The 18,569-nt window shown below is 41.1% G+C and overlaps 2 protein-coding genes across 3 annotated transcripts in view; both read right to left on the bottom strand.

Moving 5' to 3' along the window:
* The window catches only part of Sntg1 (syntrophin gamma 1), a 400,484-nt gene that overhangs the window by 313,502 nt on the left and 68,413 nt on the right, over positions 1-18,569 (bottom strand). The window lies entirely within an intron of this gene.
* Positions 14,464-16,670, bottom strand: LOC102000732 (60 kDa heat shock protein, mitochondrial-like). Its single transcript, XM_013351869.2, is given in 1 exon segment — positions 14,464-16,670. A coding segment is annotated over 1 exon segment (1,722 nt). The 5' UTR covers positions 16,630-16,670; the 3' UTR covers positions 14,464-14,907.

Genomic DNA, 18,569 nt, shown 5'->3' with positions numbered 1-18,569 from the left:
CATGCTTAAAAAAAAAAAAAAAAAAAAAAAAAAAAAAAAAAAAAAAACAGATAATTTCAAAATGATGATTCTTGGATCATTGCTCATTTTTTGGGCCAAATTGATAATCATTTTCCAGCTGATCAATTGTTGATATTTGTATAAGTGCATCCTTTTATATTCCCTAAAATTGTAACAAAAGATCCTTTAAAAGATGCTATGTTGGTTTTTACAGATGGTTCTTCCAATGGACGAGCTACTTATATTGCTAACGATAGAGGTTGTGTGGTACAAATGGATGCAGTTTCAACTCAGTTAGTAGAATTATGAGCTGTAGTTATGGTTTTCCAGCTTTTAATAAAGAGTTCATTTAATTTGTGTACTGGCAGTCATGATAATTTTAGAGTTCTTCAAGTCACAGAGACCAGTCTCTTCATTCGAACTTGTAATAATTAAGTCAGAATACCATTTCAGTGAATTTGAGATGCCATTCATCAAAGAAAATTACGATGCTTTATGGGTCATGCTAGAGCTCATACGAAACTTCCTGGCCCACTAGCTGACAGTAATGAGCCAGCTAATAAATTAACAAAGATGGTCACTTTATCACAAGTAGAACTGGCTCAGCAGTCACGTGTCCTTCAACATCAGAATAGCAGAAGCTTAAGAAGACAATGTAGACTTACAAGAGAAATTGCTCATCAGATTGTTTAGCAATATGATATATGCCCACAGTATTTACTTGTGCCTAACTTAGTGGTAAATCCTCAAGGCCTGCTTCCTAATCATTTATAGCAAATTGGTGTTACTCATTTTTTAAAATTTAGCAAATTAAGATAAATATATATATATATATATATATATATATATATATATATATATACACATACATACATACACGTGTGTGTATGGTAGTTGATACAGATTCAGGTTTTTTGATGGCCAGTGAACAAGCTGGAAAAGCCATTAAACATGTGATAACTCATTTATATGTGATAACATAAATGTTTTTTATATATGGGAATTCCTAAAACTATAAAATCAGATAATGGGTCCAGATTTGTTAGTAAAGCATTTCAGCAATTTTGTTCTCAATGGAATATTGAACATAAAACAGGAATTCCTTATCATCCTCAAGGACAAAGAATTGTGGAGTATGACCATGGCTCCTTGAAAATACATCTTCAAAAAACAAATAAGAGGAGTTATACCCCCAGTCACCACATAAAGCACTGAATCATACCCTTTTTATTCTAAATATTTTAACATGGATGCTCCTGTAAAATCTGCAAGTCATTGATTTTGGCATGAAAGAACCCCCACAAAATTTGTTCAGGTCAAATAGAAAGAGGCAGCTACTGGTTTATGGAAGGGCCCTGACCTTGTTTTAAAGGGGGGTTGGGGGCATGTTTGTGGGGCTTTTCCTCACAGGAAGAAAATGAAGCTTGATGCCTTTCTGAACATTTGGTGCAGTGCATGAGAGAAAGGAATACCAACCCTGATGACATCATAGCTACTGAGGCCCTCCCAGAGAAGTTGGAGTAAGATTTGCTGAACCTATCTTCCTGACCCTCTGATGTCATCACTCTGCAGTCCAAGAAGGGAAAAAGATTATGGCAATAGTTAATGATTCCCAGTTTCTTGGCAAACCTCCTGCACAGACCGCCCAGACCTCTGTGACTTTTATTACTCTGGATCTGGCCGAGAAACATTGAGTGATTGGCCAAATATCTACACTATATCTTGAGATGGTTAACTTTGCCAGTGCAGTGTTTCATGTGCTGCTGAAGTAGAGGGCCTGGAGAACTGGAACCTCAGAAATTTCCCCTCTGCGGGAAAAAGACTTGTTGAAGGAATCAAACACTATTTTGGAGGCAATGAGAGACTGAAACCCATATTCAGTATACGAGGAGGAGTGGATTAAAGGTTTTGCTGGTGGTGTTCCATACTCAGGGACTGTACCAGCTCAAACACATCTTTTGAAGTTGGTAGCAGCAATGCAATTGGACTTTAGGAGAGGAATAAGACTCATACCTCACCCACCATAAAACATTTCTATTGATTAGAACAAAGCTATATAAATTGCAGTTTAGTCAATTGTATGTTCATTGTTAATATTCATACTAGAATTATGGTATTGACCTCTTAATGTTAGCCACTTCTGTTCACTATGAAAATGTTACTGGTTGATTAAAGGTTAGGGCTTATCTGAGAGAAATTTGGCATGATGCTAAAGAGTCTTAGATTTGATTGTTTAATAAGGCAGCTTTGGATTTTGATTGCAGCTAAAAATTCAGGAGACATCCTGTACCAATTTAAAAATAGGCCACTACATCTTGGTCATCCTTTACTCCTTTATCAGGAGTTATTATAGCCATTGGAACATGTGTATTTCTTGGTATTATCTACTTGCCTATGATTATCAAGTTAATTGTGAACTCTTGATAGAAAGTAGGCTCAGAGGTACACGGTGTTGAGCTGCACACTCTCCCTTAACCCTTGATAAACAGAGGTTGGTAATCAAAGATGGGTAAGATCTTTTTTGCCTCCTGTCAATCTAAGATAGAACATGCATGCTGGAATATGTGTACCAATGAAAGTTGAACAAGGCAACCAAAGATAGGCCAAGTCGTCTGTCCTGTGACAGAAGTGTGGACATTAATAATTAGATTGAAAAGGGGGAACTGTGGAGGCAAAAGGAAGTGGTCATCTAAAAGACTGTTAGAACCACACATTGATTCATTGTCAGACTTAAAGATCTTAAAGAACAGCTTAAAGAGCTTTCATAGGGGCTGGAGAGATGGCTCAGAGGTTAAGAGCATTGCCTGCTCTTCCAAAGGTCCTGAGTCCAATTCCCAGCAACCACATGGTGGCTCACAACCATCTGTAATGAGGTCTAGTGCCCTCTTCTGGCCTGCAGGCATACACACAGACAGAATATTGTATAAATAAATAAATATTTTTAAAAAAAAGCTTTCATAAAAGTTATTGCAAGTTCCCTTGAAATAGAACATTCCAACAAAGAAGATAGATTATAAAATGCGTCATTATGAAATTGAGACTGAATAATGGAAATGTTCACACCACGATGGAAGGTCTCAGTGTCTGAATGAAACGACAGGGTAGAATTAGAAGTAAATGGAGGCCTCCCTCAGCCAGGCAGGACTTATCCCTGTGTAAAGGTATATGCAGACTCAGCAACTCAATGGTACTGACATCAACCACCCAGGAAGCGAATCAACACCTACCATCCAAGTTACTCTGTACTGGGTGCTACACGTAGTTACCATGTGGTATCGAACTGAAAGCCTGTGAACATAAACCACACTCTCATTACATTTCAGAGATGGTGGCATAAAGAAACATGATTATTGTGTTGTATTTCATACTGTATATTTTGCATTTGTTTTGAATGAAGACACATTTTAATAATATTTGTTTAACAAGTGTGATGGTTAATATTGGTTGTCAGCTACATTACACCTGGGATTAACTAAAACCCAAGCAGACACACTAGTGATGGATTTCCTTGATTGTTGCATTTAAGGTGGGAATATCCTCTTTAAATCTCCACCAACATTTTTTTATTGTAGCCCACATAAAGGAACACGGAACAAAAGTCTTCTGCTTTTGGCATCATTGCTCTCATGCTTTCTGGAAAATTCATCTACCCTCTTGCTGAGGCATCCCTTCTCTGGTGTTAGAACCTACTTCTCAAGATATCAATGCAGACTGAACCTTGGGAGCGCTCTGGAACTCCCCTGGTACTCAGGCACCAGCCTGGTACTATTGAGATATCCAGGCTCATAAAGTGAAAAACGTCCAGATGCTTGGCCTTTCTGTCAGGAGACAGCCGTTGTTGGGCTACTCAGACCACAGACTGTTAGCTACTCTAATAAATCCCCTTTATACATACATAAATATATACATTAATATATACATACTTACATATATTCAATCTATCACTTCTGTTCCCTGAGAGCAGTGGTTCTCAACCTCTGGGTCTTGATCCCCTGGGAAAGTCAACCCCGATCCTTTCACGGGGGTCCCATATCAGATATCCTGCATATCAGATATTTACATTACAATTCATAACAGTAGCAATATTACAGTTATGAAGTAGCAACAAAAATAATTTTGTGATTGAGGGTCACCACACCACAACATGAGGAACTGTATTAATGGCTCAAAACATTAGAAAGGTTGAGAACCACTGTTTTAGAGAATCCTGACAAATATATACCCTACTGTAATTCATCGTCATATGATTAATTTCCACTTTTGTTGCACCCTTAACAATTTCCTCTTTGTGACAAGATGAAAAACAGAAAAAAATAAACCTCTTAAGGACATTCAGTTAAAGGTGACATCATATCACAGCACAAAGACAGATTATTTCCTTAATCCTGGGAGGAAACACTGTATTTTACCAGAAAAAAATAAGTTGACTGCATTTAGCCCAAAACAATCACAGCAACATTACATTTCACTCCACATTCATTGGTCCCTATGTTTAGAGTGAACTTTTAACTTCTTAAATGTGTTATTTCATCTCATCACTACCAAAATGAAGAAATGAAGTTCAGCCTTTTACAAAGCAATGTCGCAGTATCCATAACATAAAAGCATATCACTCTTAACTATCTCAATATATTTTTGGTCACAGAAACAAAATAAAGTCAAATTCAAGCTGTCTTTGCAATGAAGGGATTATCTTCCAATCCTGCAAATAATCTTCAGGAAGAGGACTCGCATGACTTAATGTGGGTTACAATAAGGCATGAGCACTTCAGTCTGGGCTTCGAGCTCTGCTCAGCTTCCAGAATTACTCGTTTTACTATTGGTCTCTCTTAGTTCTCAGTGGACATAGGGCTGCTTGTGACTTGAGTGTGTCTTCTGGAACTTATTTGAGGAGACCAAAGGGAGTTTTTACCCATAGGCCCTGGAAATCTCTCTGTGGCGAATATTAGATGTTATTGGATCACATGCAAATAACAATGTAAACAAGATCTGCCAGCGCAGCAAACATTAGACCTCAGCAGTGTGACCTGCTCTATAGGGACAGGAGACAGTGTGCTTCGTGAAAAATTGCTGCGCGGGCAGGGGGAGGTGTGGAAGACTAACCAAAGAGAAGCAAAGAGGAGTCTGGCAAGCTGTAGCGAGCTTAGCTCCTAGGACTCTGAAACCCTGAGAGCCTTGTGAGCATAGGTTGTCTTTTCCTCTTTATTAGGATTTGAAACCGTCTGTTTACTTTTCCTGTAATAATTTTGTCTGACTGTGCTTCCACAGATCACTCTGAGTTTCAGACACTTTTATACCTTTGGAATCTGATTTACACGAAGTGAGTTTGTCTGGAAAAATAAGAGTCCCTTGTAGAAAAATGGATAGAGTCTAAGTGTTTGCCTCTCCCCCACTCCGCACTTCGTATTAAGGTGATAATGCTTCTAGTACATTTTGCCTTTTAGACCTTAAAAAATATTTACCAATAGCTTCATTTTACATCCACTAACTGAGCGACACCCCCATGATGACACAGGAGCCCCCAGAATTCTCAAAGCTCATCCAGCATCCACTCCATCCTTTTGCAAATCTCCAAGATCAAAATATGAACAAACGTCCAAATTTTTATTTGGCTCCTTGGCAAAATATCTGAGCTGGAGCAATAACTACAAAAACTCTAGGCTAATATAGTGACAGTCACCTCCCCCCCCCCCTACACTGCTGCATCCCTCCCAAGAGTCACACACTCTCTTGGTTCTGGGTCCTGATGCGGTTCCAGCAAAAAGCAAGCCCATGGTGGCATGGCTTAATCCTAACCGCTAGTGCCAAGTGAACAAGCAGCTCTCACTTGGGTGATTTTAGAAAAAAAAAAAGACCAAATCATTTTTATTCCCTCTAAACACATGAGCACAATGTTTAATTATATGCACAGACAGCTTCTCTCAAAAAAAAAGTGATCTATCAATTAAAGCTGTAAAATAGATTTTTTTTTCTCCTCAGAGACTCTTTAGGGAAATGGCAATTTAATACTATAAGCACGCCCTTTAATTAAAAACAACTTCCAAACTTGACTAAAATGAAATTAAATATTTTTGCAATTACATCAATGTTTGAGATATAATTAATGTGTGAGATATTAATTAATCCCTAAATTTAGCCGGGCGGTGGTGGCGCACGCCTTTAATCCCAGCACTCGGGAGGCAGAGGCAGGCGGATCTCTGTGAGTTCGAGGCCAGCCTGGTCTACAAGAGCTAGTTCCAGGACAGGCTCCAAAGCTACAAAGAAACCCTGTCTCGAAAAACCAAAAAAAAAAAAAAATTCAAATTTTAACTAAAATGTACACATTTGGTTTGGGCACTTAATTAGAGATCAATATTGTCTAACTTCTGTGACATTTTCCTAAAATTCATTTCCCAAAAGATCCATAGATCTGCTTGGAATATAGCTCTGGTGTTTATCTTTCATTTATATTTTAAATAAAAGCAAGCAGTTATTTTCTTTTCGCTTAAAAAGATGTCTCAGTTAGAGTTTCCATTGCTGTGATGAGACACTATGACCACAGAAACTTGTTTAAAGGAAAACATTCAACTGGGGTGACTTGAAGCTTCAGAGGTTTAGTCCATTATCCTCAGGGCAGAACATGGTGGTCTGCAGGCAGAGATGGTGCTGGACAAAGCTGAGAGTTGCTAGGTCTTGTCCAGGCAAGAAAATGGTCTGTCCCACCGGATGAGCACATAATGAGACCTCAAAGCCTGCCTCCCCAATGACACACTTTCCCCAACAATGTCATCCATATTCCAAAACAGCCACACCTCCTAATAGTGCCACCCCTTTTGGGGACCATTTTCTTTCAAACCATCACAGCAGATATACAATATAACTATCTTTTGAATGTCAGCATTGCAATTAAAATACCATTAAATTCACAAAATTGTGTAGCTATTACTACAACTTAATCCCAGAAAATTTATCAACCCCCAAAAGCAATTATGATCCATAAACAGTAAAAAATAATCACATCTTGTACTCCCCACATAAATCTACACCTAATCTTCTTGGATTTGCGTGTTCTTCGCACTAAATACAAATGGGCTTTATATCACATAATCCTTGGTTGCGGCGCACCACGCCCGTCTGCGCTCTATGCGTTGCCATACAGTTCATGAACTAGGCAAGGGGCTAGAGATTGAGACACAAAGACAGAGACACGGGTCATCCTTGAATTCCCCAAGAATGCCCCTTTTATTATGTTCAGGGGCAGCTTATATAGGGATAGCCACGCCCCAGTCAAACTCACCAGAAATTACTCCCCTGACATCAGAACTCCGGAGGGTCTCGTGCTCAGAGCAGCTGTGGGCACTCAGATCAGGGGAAAACAAGTTGTTTACAAGAAATTCAGGATCTGGGGGTTCACAGCTCCCAACACTTGGTGATTTGCTTCTGTCACTCAGTATATTGCTGGTAAAGTTTACTAGTACTGTACCACATCAGCTCCTTGTATTTTTGTGGCTTTATAATATCCCATTTGAGAGATAGACAGAGATAGATAGATAGATAGATAGATAGATAGATAGATAGATAGATAGATAGATAGATAGATAGATAGATAGATGGATGGATAGATAGATTGATAGATGATAGATAGATAGATAGATAGATAGATAGATAGATAATAGATAGATACTGCATCTGCTTATGAAGTATACATTTATGGACATTGGTTTGTTGCAATGCCTATTATAACATATGCTGTTATAATATCTTTCTATAAGGTTTTGTACAAGTTCTTATGTGGATGTGTTTTTAAATTTTTCTTGGATACATATTTTCAAGTTGTGTTATATGCTTATTATACAAACTATGCTTAACATAAATAATTTATATTCAACATTATTCATCATTAAATAGTCCTAAAGAGAAATTGCTACTCCTAAAAATATGTGTAAACTGTAAATAAATCCATAGCAATAACATACAAAGAAATATAGCCTATATATCCCAGATCTTAAAATAGTTAGGAAGGCAAGAGAAACAAAGGGGAAAGGGAGAGAATTATTATGTAGGCTTAACAGAACTGTCCCTGTGGTTCTGAGTTTAGAGGAGGAAGGAAAGAACTGAAGTTGGACCTTTTAAAAACACTTCGGGTCACATATCACTTTGGAGAAACTATATAACGTTATGCAACTCACCAGCAGTTTTTCCATAGCTTCCCCACATCATTAAGCAACAGAAGCTTTAGCTACAACCAACAGCATCTCAGGATGGAGAGGCCAAGCACAGGATGAGACTGATGCCACTTTGGAGACACCGTGACCCATAGAACCTAGATTCTATCTCCCTAGCTGTTCCCACTCAGGAGCCGAGTCACTTGCTTTCACCTCAGTGAGTGTTCTTTGCTACAAAACATAGTCTTTCTCCAGGAATCTCGATTAAATTACATGCACTGACGCATGAAAAATCACCTTTAAAAACCACAAATTTGGATGATAACCCACTGTTCAACTTCGAGAAGGTTTGTTCCGTGCAATGGAAAGGGAGGTGAAAACTGCATTTTTATAAAAGGTAAAGGATTTGAAGACTTTCAGTGCACCAGGAGGACTTAGCACAGGGGTCTTGCAGCCTAGCTCTTAGGTCCAGGAGACCTCTCTTCTTATAGAACAGACTTGCCAGAAACTTCAGAAAATCCAGGGCAACTAGTTCCTCAGTGGAAGTAGAGAGCAGCAGTGTCAAACATACATGGCGGCAAGGGAAACCAATTGCCCCCTGAACATTGCCCAGTCAAGCCCTGCTGGTGTGAAGAATTTCTCTATGGGAGGAGCATGTGCGGTGCAGCATCCTCTTGTGGCAGATTCAGAAGCAGACAAAGCAGGCCAGAAATAAAAGCTCAGATATCCTTCAGAGACCCGCTCCTACTGTGAACCACTGCTGCCAATTGGGCCCCATCTCTGAAAGCCTCCAGAGCCTTCATGAAATAGCCAGTAGTTGAAATCAAAGTTTCAGGGCATAAATCCATGAGGGGTACCCCAGATTCTAGCCATGACATGAACCGAACTCTTCCAACTACTTTGCTTGGGTAACTTTTCATGTCCCATTCTGTAGCTTGGATCAGCTTGTGAGTTAAGACTTGGTCCTCAGAGCTGGATGGTGATGGCACACACAATTAATCACAGGACTCAGGAGGCAGAAGCAGGTGGATCTCTGGGAGTTCAAGGCCAGACTGGTCTACAGAGATAGTTCTAAGAGAGCTTGGGCTGTTACACAGAGAAACTCTGTCTTGACAAACAAAAACAAAAGGAGAAAAAAAAATAAAAAGACTCGGTCCTCAGTCTCTGATACTTAGAAGGTTATGGACCTCTTAAGAGGTGGAGCATAGTGGTAGGAAGTAAGTTACATGGTCAGGGGAGATAGGCTCTTGAAAGTTTTTATGGAATACCCAACCAAACTGCCCTCTTCTCTGTTTCTTGTGCACCATAAGGCTAGAGTATTCTCTAGCATGACATGTGTTCCCACTATGAGTCAAGGTGATGCTGACTTCAATGGGCAAAATGAAGGTGAACTGAACCTTGGGAACTGGGACTCAAACTAAACCTTTCCTCTCCCTAAGATGATTTGCTTCAGCTATCTTTTTTAAATTAATTTATTTATTTATTAAAAATTTCCACTTCCTCCCCTCCTCCCATTTCTCTCCCACTCCTCCCACTCCCTCTCTCCCTCCCTCTCCAGACCTAAGAGCAGTCAGGGTTTCCTGCCCTGTGGGAAGTCCAAGGTCCTCCTCCCTCCATCCAAACAGCCTAGGCTCCCACAAGGCCAGTCCATGCAGTAGAATCAAAACTCAGTGCCATTGTCTTTGGCTTCTCAGTCAGCCCTCATTGTCAGCCACATTCAGAGAGTCCAGTTTGATCACATGCTCCATCAATCCCAGTCCAGCTGGCCTTGGTGAGCTCCCATTAGATCAGCCCCCAATGTCTCAGTGGGTGGACACACCCCAGAGCTAATACCTATACTCCTTAATGTATTTCACAAAATAGAAACAGAAGAGTCATTGCCAAACTCCTTTTATGAAGCTATAGTTACCCTGATACCAAAACCACACAAAGACTCAACCAAAAAAGAGAATTACTAGCCAATCTCACTCATGAACAACGATGCAAAAATTCTCAATAAAATACTGGCAAACCGAATCCAAGAACACATTAGAAAAATTATCTATTATGATCAAGTAGGCTTCATCCCAGAGATGGAGGGCTGGTTCAACATATGTAAATCTATCAATGTAATCCATCATATAAATAAAATGAAAGAAAAAAACATATGATCATTTCATTAGATGCTGAAAAAGCATTCGAAAAAATTCAACACCCCTTTATGATAAAGGTCTTGGAGAGATTAGGGATACAAGGTTTATACCTAAATATAATAAAAAACTATATACAGCAAGCCGACAGCTAACATCAAATTAAATGGAGAGAAACTCAAAGCCATTCCACTAAAATCAGGAACAAGACAAGGCTGTCCACTCTCTCCATACCTCTTCAATATAGTGCCTGAAGTTCTAGCAATAGCAATAAGACACGATAAGGAGATCAAGGAGATTCGAATTGGAAAGGAAGAAGTTAAACTTTCTTTATTTGCAGATGATATGATAGTGTACCTAAGCAACCCCAAAAACTCTACCAAAGAATTCCTATAGCTGATAAACACCTTTAGTAATATGGCAGGATACAAGATCAACTCCAAAAAATCAGCTATCTTTTTTCACAGAAATAAGAAGCTGATACATACACGTGAGTCTCCTGAACTCTGGCTGTAGTCCTCATCATCCCTGCGCAATTCGAGATTGAGTTCAGCAGTTCAGTGGCATGCTGTTCATTAAAGTCTGTGTTTCAACTTCACACAGCGTTCTGTTCTTACAGCTAATAAAAATTTCTTGGAAAGAAAACCAGGGACAAAAGAGTTCTTGTGCTCATATGGTCAGCAAGGAATCTCTGCTCCTTTCAAAGAGCTAGATATTCAGATATAGCTAAACAATATCATTCAGACACCTGAGACAAATTTGTCGGCCACTGGATTGAGGCTAATCTCGGGTCCTTATCTTTGGGGCTTTAACAAAACAGAATGGAAGACTTTCCATTAGCAGCAGGGGCAGATGGTGAGGCCTGTTTTCAGAGTATGTTCCCTGTTCTCTCATGTGATAGTTAGGGGCAGTCAAATCAAAGCTCAGTACGCCTGAACCAAGTACAATGTTTGAAACTGCTCATAAGAAGCAGCACAGAGTCTGTGGTATGGGCTGCAAGCTAGCTTCTCTCAGGTCAGTCTCAACATTCAAGTTTTTTTGTTGTTGTTGTTTTGTTTTTGGTTGAATGGAAAGAGTTTTTTCCTCAAGATTTCACTTTAGCAAGAAGAGGCATATCTGCAAGAAAGGCCTTCAGAGGGAAATTTTAATGTAATGAGAAGGGAAACCACTATAGAATCGCAGAGAAGAGCAGGGATTAGTAGTGAACAAAGAGGTCCTGGGAATATTATTATCTTGCTGATTTAAAAACCTGGGGAAACTGAAGCTGACAACATTTTATATACAGATAACATCTGTGCCTAAAACCAGTACCAGGAAAGCATCCTAGGAAAGGACTGATACGCTTTCCTCTAAGCACTAACGCTGGCTGACAGGCAACCATTTCAGCACAAATTGGAGGAATCAAGAAGAAAAAGCAGTTCATGAAGCTCAATGCAAGAACAAATGGCAGTCGGGCTTGCTTGGCAAGAGCCGGTTATTAAAACCAGTACTTCAAGACAAAGACATAAGCTGAATGCTTGCATTCCTTAAGCAGACTAGGAGTAGACCTTATTTCTTCAGCAGAGACGAATGATTCAAAGTTAACACCGGTTATGTTTATTCAAGCAGTGTAATGGGTCTTGGGATAGAGCTGAGAACAAAACACAGCGGGCCTCCATCAGTCTATTTATAGAGTATTTACTTCAATGCATGTGGACATTGTTATCCATGTTTCAAAAACAAAACTACAACTATTTCCCTGCTGTGCTGGCCAGTTTTGAGTCAACTTGACACAAGCTAAAGTCACTGGGAAAGGAGGTAGCCTCATTTGAGAGAATTCCCCCATAAGACCCTGCTGTAAGTTGTTTTCTTAATTAGTGATTGGTCGGGGAGAACCCAGCCCATTGTGGATGGTGATTTGCCTGGATTAGTACTCCTGAGTTCTGTAAGAAAGCAGACAGAAAAGCCTTGAGGAGCAAGCCAGTAAAGAGTACTTCTCCATGGCCTCCTCTATATCAGCTCCTGACTCTTGGTTCCTACCCTATTGAATTTTTATCTTGACTTCCTTCAGTGATAGACCATGATATGGAAGTGTAGGACAAAATCCCTTTTCACTAGGATTTTTTTTTGTTTGTTTTTTTGAGACAGGGTTTCTCTGTGGCTTTGGAACCTGTCCTGGAACTAGCTCTGTAGACCAGGCTGGTCTCGAACTCACAGAGATCCGCCTGCCTCTGCCTCCCAAGTGCTGGGATTAAAGGCATGCGCCACCATCGCCCGGCACTAGGATTTATTTGGGTCATAGTGTTTTCTTCCCAGCAATAGAAACCCTAACAGGGGCAGAAGTGTAGGCGTCATGTGAGGTATATGGGTGTTCATGGTTGATGTCAAGTCTTCAAGAAGGTCCACATAGCTATACACAAACACAACACTGCATGAATGATGGGCATGAGTGTGGATCAATATCTAAGGTGCCCTGCTCCTCAGACCTGATGTAGCCCTGTGTATGCTACACAATGACAAGAGAACAAAAGTCATCCCAGGTCTTGAAGAACATGTGTTCCTCTACTAACATACAAAGTAATGATAAGAGCAAAGAAGAAAATATTCCACAATCTGAGGATGGTATGCCATGGTGTGGCAGAGAAGTAAAGCCTAGTTTCAGAAGAGGGGCCAGGTAGTCATGTGTGTGTAGTTGGCACTGAAGTCTGCCTGAGGAGGGGAGGGTGAAAGTCACAAAGATGTCAGAGCAAAGTGTCAGGTGTGAAGGGACAGTAAGTGCGGAGTGCCACATGGAGAGACCATGAGGCTACACAAGAAGAGCATGGGGTTCTGGGTAAAGGTGTGTCCAGAAAGAAAGAAGAGATGAGCAGCCAAACTCATTCCAATGTCAGAAGTTGTCTTCTGCTGGGTGTGCAAATGTATCAAATGGTGGAAATAGGTGGGTAAGGATGTAGACAAGAACAATACTGGGCATCTAGCAAGGGAGCTGTAGTAATGACCAGGCCCAGTGTCCAACCCCTTAAAGAAAGATAAATTGTTGTCATCCCCCACCTCCGCCCCATACCCACACCAGTTATTCCTCCCCCTCCCCCTCCAACAGAAGCCATCAATGTGTGTGGTCAGTTAAGCTAGAAGCTGTAGTTGAGAAATGTCGGCAAACAAAGACTGAAGGCAAACAAAGCACTGCTGTGCTGTCTCCAAGTACTTCCTCTCCAGTGCCAGCCGGGAACCCAGTGTTTGTGGAAGTCATGGTAACCAGCGTAAGCTGCAGAAATGAAGTGGATGCCACTTGATCCGCACTGTTATTTTTGCCAATAAAGCTTAAATAAAGCAACTCTCCAGGCCCTAGAGATAACATCTAAGGTGCCCAGATTAAAGGGGAATCTGTGGTAGTATAAAATCCAGAACCTGGTATTTCCAGCCTCCAGGCTAAGTGATGGCTTTGTTTCTGCTGATGTCCAAGGGAGAAGAACTTCCTTTCTTTGGGGACTTTCGTGAATTCAAGGCATCCAGTATATATTCTATATATCAAGATTTTACAGCCAAATGAGAAGTCATACAGTGTAACCATGCTTTAGGGAGTTATGCCCGGTAATTGATTAATTCACTGCTAGAGGTATCTGAGACAAATCCCACCGTGGAAAGGTGAACACACAGTTTCACAAGGGTTTTACAGAAATGAGAGCAACCATTCCAAAGGCAAATGTTCCCAAAGCTTTGCAAGTTGGGTTTTCTCCAATGGAATATGTGATTCCTGTGGGTCAGCCTAGAGATTATCAGTTGAACCTTCACTATATAACACTGTGAACCACAGCAAACACACACACATACACACATGTAAATGAGTAGGACTTTTTCTGGAACCCAAAGATGGAAGAAATATCACTTCATTTTCAACATATATATATGTATATATATGTGTGTGTGTGTGTGTGTATGCATGTATATCTATATGTGTATCTATGTATACATACAATGACTAGTGTTTTTTCAATCTAGATATTTCTAACATGTAAATATTAAAATATTACACATGGAAATTTTTGAAGATACATCATTTCATTTTCAATACCTCGATGTATAGTTAATAGCTGGCCCAGAAAATGAGTAAATTCAAAACCATAATGTAACACCATCAGCTACATTTACATAAGCCAGGCTGAACTATTTCTGTGGGAGTTTTATTCACTAGGAATATATTTTTTTTTAACTTTAAACAGAATTTTATTACACAAAGGTTGTCACATAATTGGATACTTCCCTACTTTGTACAGTTATCTCGCTCCACAGAAAGGCTGCCTCTGACCTCTTGTCTGGTGGCACAAGCGCCACAGTCCTGACCGTAGCGGATGGACCAGCAAGCCTGCATCGGTGACTCAAGTTGAAAGCAGGACACTGGTATATGGCTCTTGCACCCAGTATCAGGAATGTACAAATGTCTTTATTCAAAAATACAAAATAAATTATCTGTAGGCATGGACAATGACAGCAGTAAACCATTATGTATTGTCAATGGGAACCACTAACTGATGGTTATGGTGATCAGCCAGCCTTCTCTTCATTCTCTTCAGGGGCTTCTCTGAAGGTACAGTGAGGAACCTGCCTTGAGCTTCCTGTCACAGTTCATTGGTAAGGGCAAAGCGCTATTCTAGGAATTAGAACATGCCACCTCCCATTCCCCCTCCCACTCCCCCCATTGCGCCCATTCCAGGGTCCTTCTCTTCTTTAGGAATTTCGGTCACTACAGCTTCTGCTGTCGTTAGCAAGGAGGCCACCCCAGCAGCATCCAGTAAAGCAGTTCTTACGACCTTTGTTGGATCAATGATTCCCTTTTCCACCATGTTCACAAATTCCCCGAGCATGGCATCGTACCCAACTTCCGAGGAACTCTGCAGAATCTTCTCAACTATCAAAGACCCTTCAACACCCGCACTCTTGGCAATGGTCATCGCGGGGATTTTGAGTGCTCTTTTAATAATGTCTATACCTATTTTCTGATCCTCATTGGAAGGCTTTAGGGAATCCAAGGCTGGGATGCAGCGGAGCAGGGCACAGCCCCCGCCTAGCATGATGCCTTCTTCCACAGCTGCTCGCGTGGCATTGAGCGCGTCTGTAACTCTGTCTTTCTTCTCATTCACCTCCACATCGCTTGTTCCTCCAACCTTCAATACAGCTATGCCATCTGAGAGTTTTGCGAGCCGCTCATTCAGCTTCTCCTTTTCGTATTCACTAGTGGTGATGTCGAGCTGCTCAGTGATCTCCTGAATGCGCTTCTCAATTTGAGCCTTGTCACCTTTTCCTTTCAAAAGCATGGCATCATCTTTAGTGACAATGACCTCTCCAACTTTCCCTAAGTCATGAGCTTGAACATCTTCAAGGTTTAGATTCAACCCCTCTTCTCCAAACACCGCACCACCAGTAGCAATAGCCATATCTTTAAGCTGGTTCTTCCTGTTGTCCCCAAACCCTGGTGCTTTGACTGCCACAACCTGAAGACCCACTTTCAGCCTGTTCAAGACCAGTGTGCTTAGAGCCTCTCCATCAACGTCCTCAGCAATGATGACCAAGGGCTTCCGATGAGCATTGGCAATTTCCAGAGCGGGCACGATGGACTGCACGCTAGAAATCTTCTTTTCACTCAACAGAACATAGGCATCTTGGAATTCACATTTCTGACCTTTTGATGTGTTAATAAAATACGGGGAAATATATCCTCTGTCAAACTTCATGCCTTCAATAATTTCTAACTCATCATTCAGGGTTTTCCCATCCTTCACTGTGATGACACCCTTCCTTCCCACCTTCTTCATCGCATCAGAAATGATGTTTCCAATGTCTTTGTCTCCATTTGCAGAAATTGTAGCAACCTGAGCAATTTCTTCAGGGGTTGTCACGGGTTTAGACTGTTTTTTCAGTTCAGCAATTACAACATCAACAGCCAACATCACACCTCTCCGGATTTCTACTGGGTTGGCCCCTTTGCTGATCTTCTCAAAGCCCTCCTTGGCAATAGAACGTGCCAGAACGGTAGCCGTGGTAGTGCCATCCCTGGCCTCTTCATTTGTGTTGTTGGCAACATCTTGAACAAGTTTGGCTCCGATGTTTTTGTATTTGTCCTTCAAATCAATTGACTTTGCAACAGTGACCCCATCTTTCGTTACTTTGGGACTCCCCCAGCTCTGCTCAATAATCACCGTTCTTCCCTTTGGCCCCATGGTAACAGCTACAGCATCAGCTAAAAGGTCTACACCTTAAAGCATTAAGGCTCGAGCATCCGCACCAAATTTTACATCTTTGCCATAGGCCCGAGTGAGATGAGGAGCCAGTGCCCGGGACACTGGTCTCATCTGGCGAAGGACTGTGGGTAGTCGAAGCATTTCTGCGGGGCGGCGGCGGGAGCCCACGAGGCGAAGCAGGCCGTCGGCAGCGAGTGAGGGCTAGGAATATATTTTTTAAATTAAACCTTGTATTACATATATAAATTAGGGGCTGCCAAAGTAAACAAAACTTAACTGTACACAAGGGGCTAATGATTAGATGAAACCTACTTTTATTCCACCAGAATGAAAAACGTATTAAAATCAGGGAAATTCCTACTTAGAATTCCCCTTTTCTGTGTTGTGATATTTTCTTTGTGTTCTGACAAATAAAGCTTGCCTGGAAATCAGAGGCCAAAGCTAACCACTAGATAGCCACCATAGAGGTCTGAAGGTCAGTACAGAGAGGAGACAGGAAGTGACAACACTTCATGAGACAGGAAGTGGTAAGGTAGGTTGTAGACAGGAGCTCATCCTTCTGGGTCAGAGGAATGAAATTGGTAAGAAGTGACTATCACTGCTCCTTAGGTTCTCTGATCTTTAAGCTTTTACCCCCAATATCTGACTCCAGGTTTTTATTGATAAAACCAATTAGGATCATGCTTCATCTGGCATCCAACTTTTGGGGCACAGACTCCTGAAAAAGCCATTAGCGTGGAGTTTTGCAGCCCCTGGCACAGGCTGGTGCTGCACAGGGCCAGAGGCATCACACTTCGGGCTAGGTTTTTCTTTTCTTTCCCCAGGCACTCTGCACGAGTCTGGGATTTTTTGGTTGCAGCCTCTTTGTAGCAAAGTCCACAGGTACTTGGGCTCCAAATGCTCCCTGACTTAGCTCCTCACCACCAGGCAGCTCTGTCTTTTGGCAGTTCCTGCCACATGTGCTTCTGCCCCACAATCCCATGTGTGCATTTTTCAGACAGAGAGCTTCCTCTAAGCGTGAATTGTGGGCTTAGCTAGGACTGCTGCCAAAGTAGGTAGCTGCCTTGAAGACCCACTCAGACATCTACTGTGCAGCAGAAGCCAGCCTCACACTTCACCAACATCCTCACTGTCATCTTCACTGACATCATCAGCAGATTTGGTGGGACAATTGGGAATTCTTACAAGGTGGAATTCATTTTAAGAAGAGAGAGTTTTTCCCACTTGAAAATGGAAAACACCATTACGATGGAGAGAGTTAGGTCTCTGTATGATTACACAATGGGTAGTTTAAAATAGAACAGTTATATGAGGGCATAATTAACTTAGGATTTATGTAATGTCAATTATAGACATTATTGGTTTGATCATTCTTATTTTATCCCTAGAAAAGTTGGTTGATATGAGTGTCAAAATACAAGTCTTAGAAAAACTCATTAAAACAGATAATAGAGATATTCAGATCCAGACAGGAATTTAAAGGAGAACCAATCTCAGTACTGGTTTCACATTTTACATTACATTTTAAGGTTATAGAAGAACAGCCCAGGGTTTTTAAACAGCCAACCTTAGTTTATCCAGTCACCTTAGAGGAACTTCCAAATGACAGGTCTTTCCAAGACTATGTAAGAGCTGACTGTACTCCCATATAAATGTTAGATTTCAAAAGATTTAAGGAAGTGATAGTCTTATAAAGTATGTATTCACCTTTTGTGAAGCAGATGTCAAACTCATGGTCAACTTGTAACCAGAATTATCACACAAGATTGGAGAGACTTGGTTCCTGCGAGTTTCTTCCTGCTCTCTGCATCTGGCCTCTGGCCTCTAGCCACCTCCCTCGTGTCATGGCCCCTAAACGGCAATCTGCGCTTCTGACTCAGTCCAAGAAACCCAAATCGGCTCCGTCCCCGAAACTGGAGGACAAATCTGCCTCTCCCGGCCTGCCGAAGGGAGAAAAAGAACAGCAAGAAGCAATTGAACACATTGACGAAGTACAAAATGAAATAGACAGACTTAATGAACAAGCAAGTGAGGAAATACTAAAAGTAGAACAAAAATATAACAAACTCCGCCAACCGTTT

This window comes from Microtus ochrogaster, linkage group LG5, assembly GCF_000317375.1.
Source record: "Microtus ochrogaster isolate Prairie Vole_2 linkage group LG5, MicOch1.0, whole genome shotgun sequence".
NCBI lineage: Eukaryota > Metazoa > Chordata > Mammalia > Rodentia > Cricetidae > Microtus > Microtus ochrogaster.
This window is presented reverse-complemented; position numbering and strand designations above follow the sequence as displayed.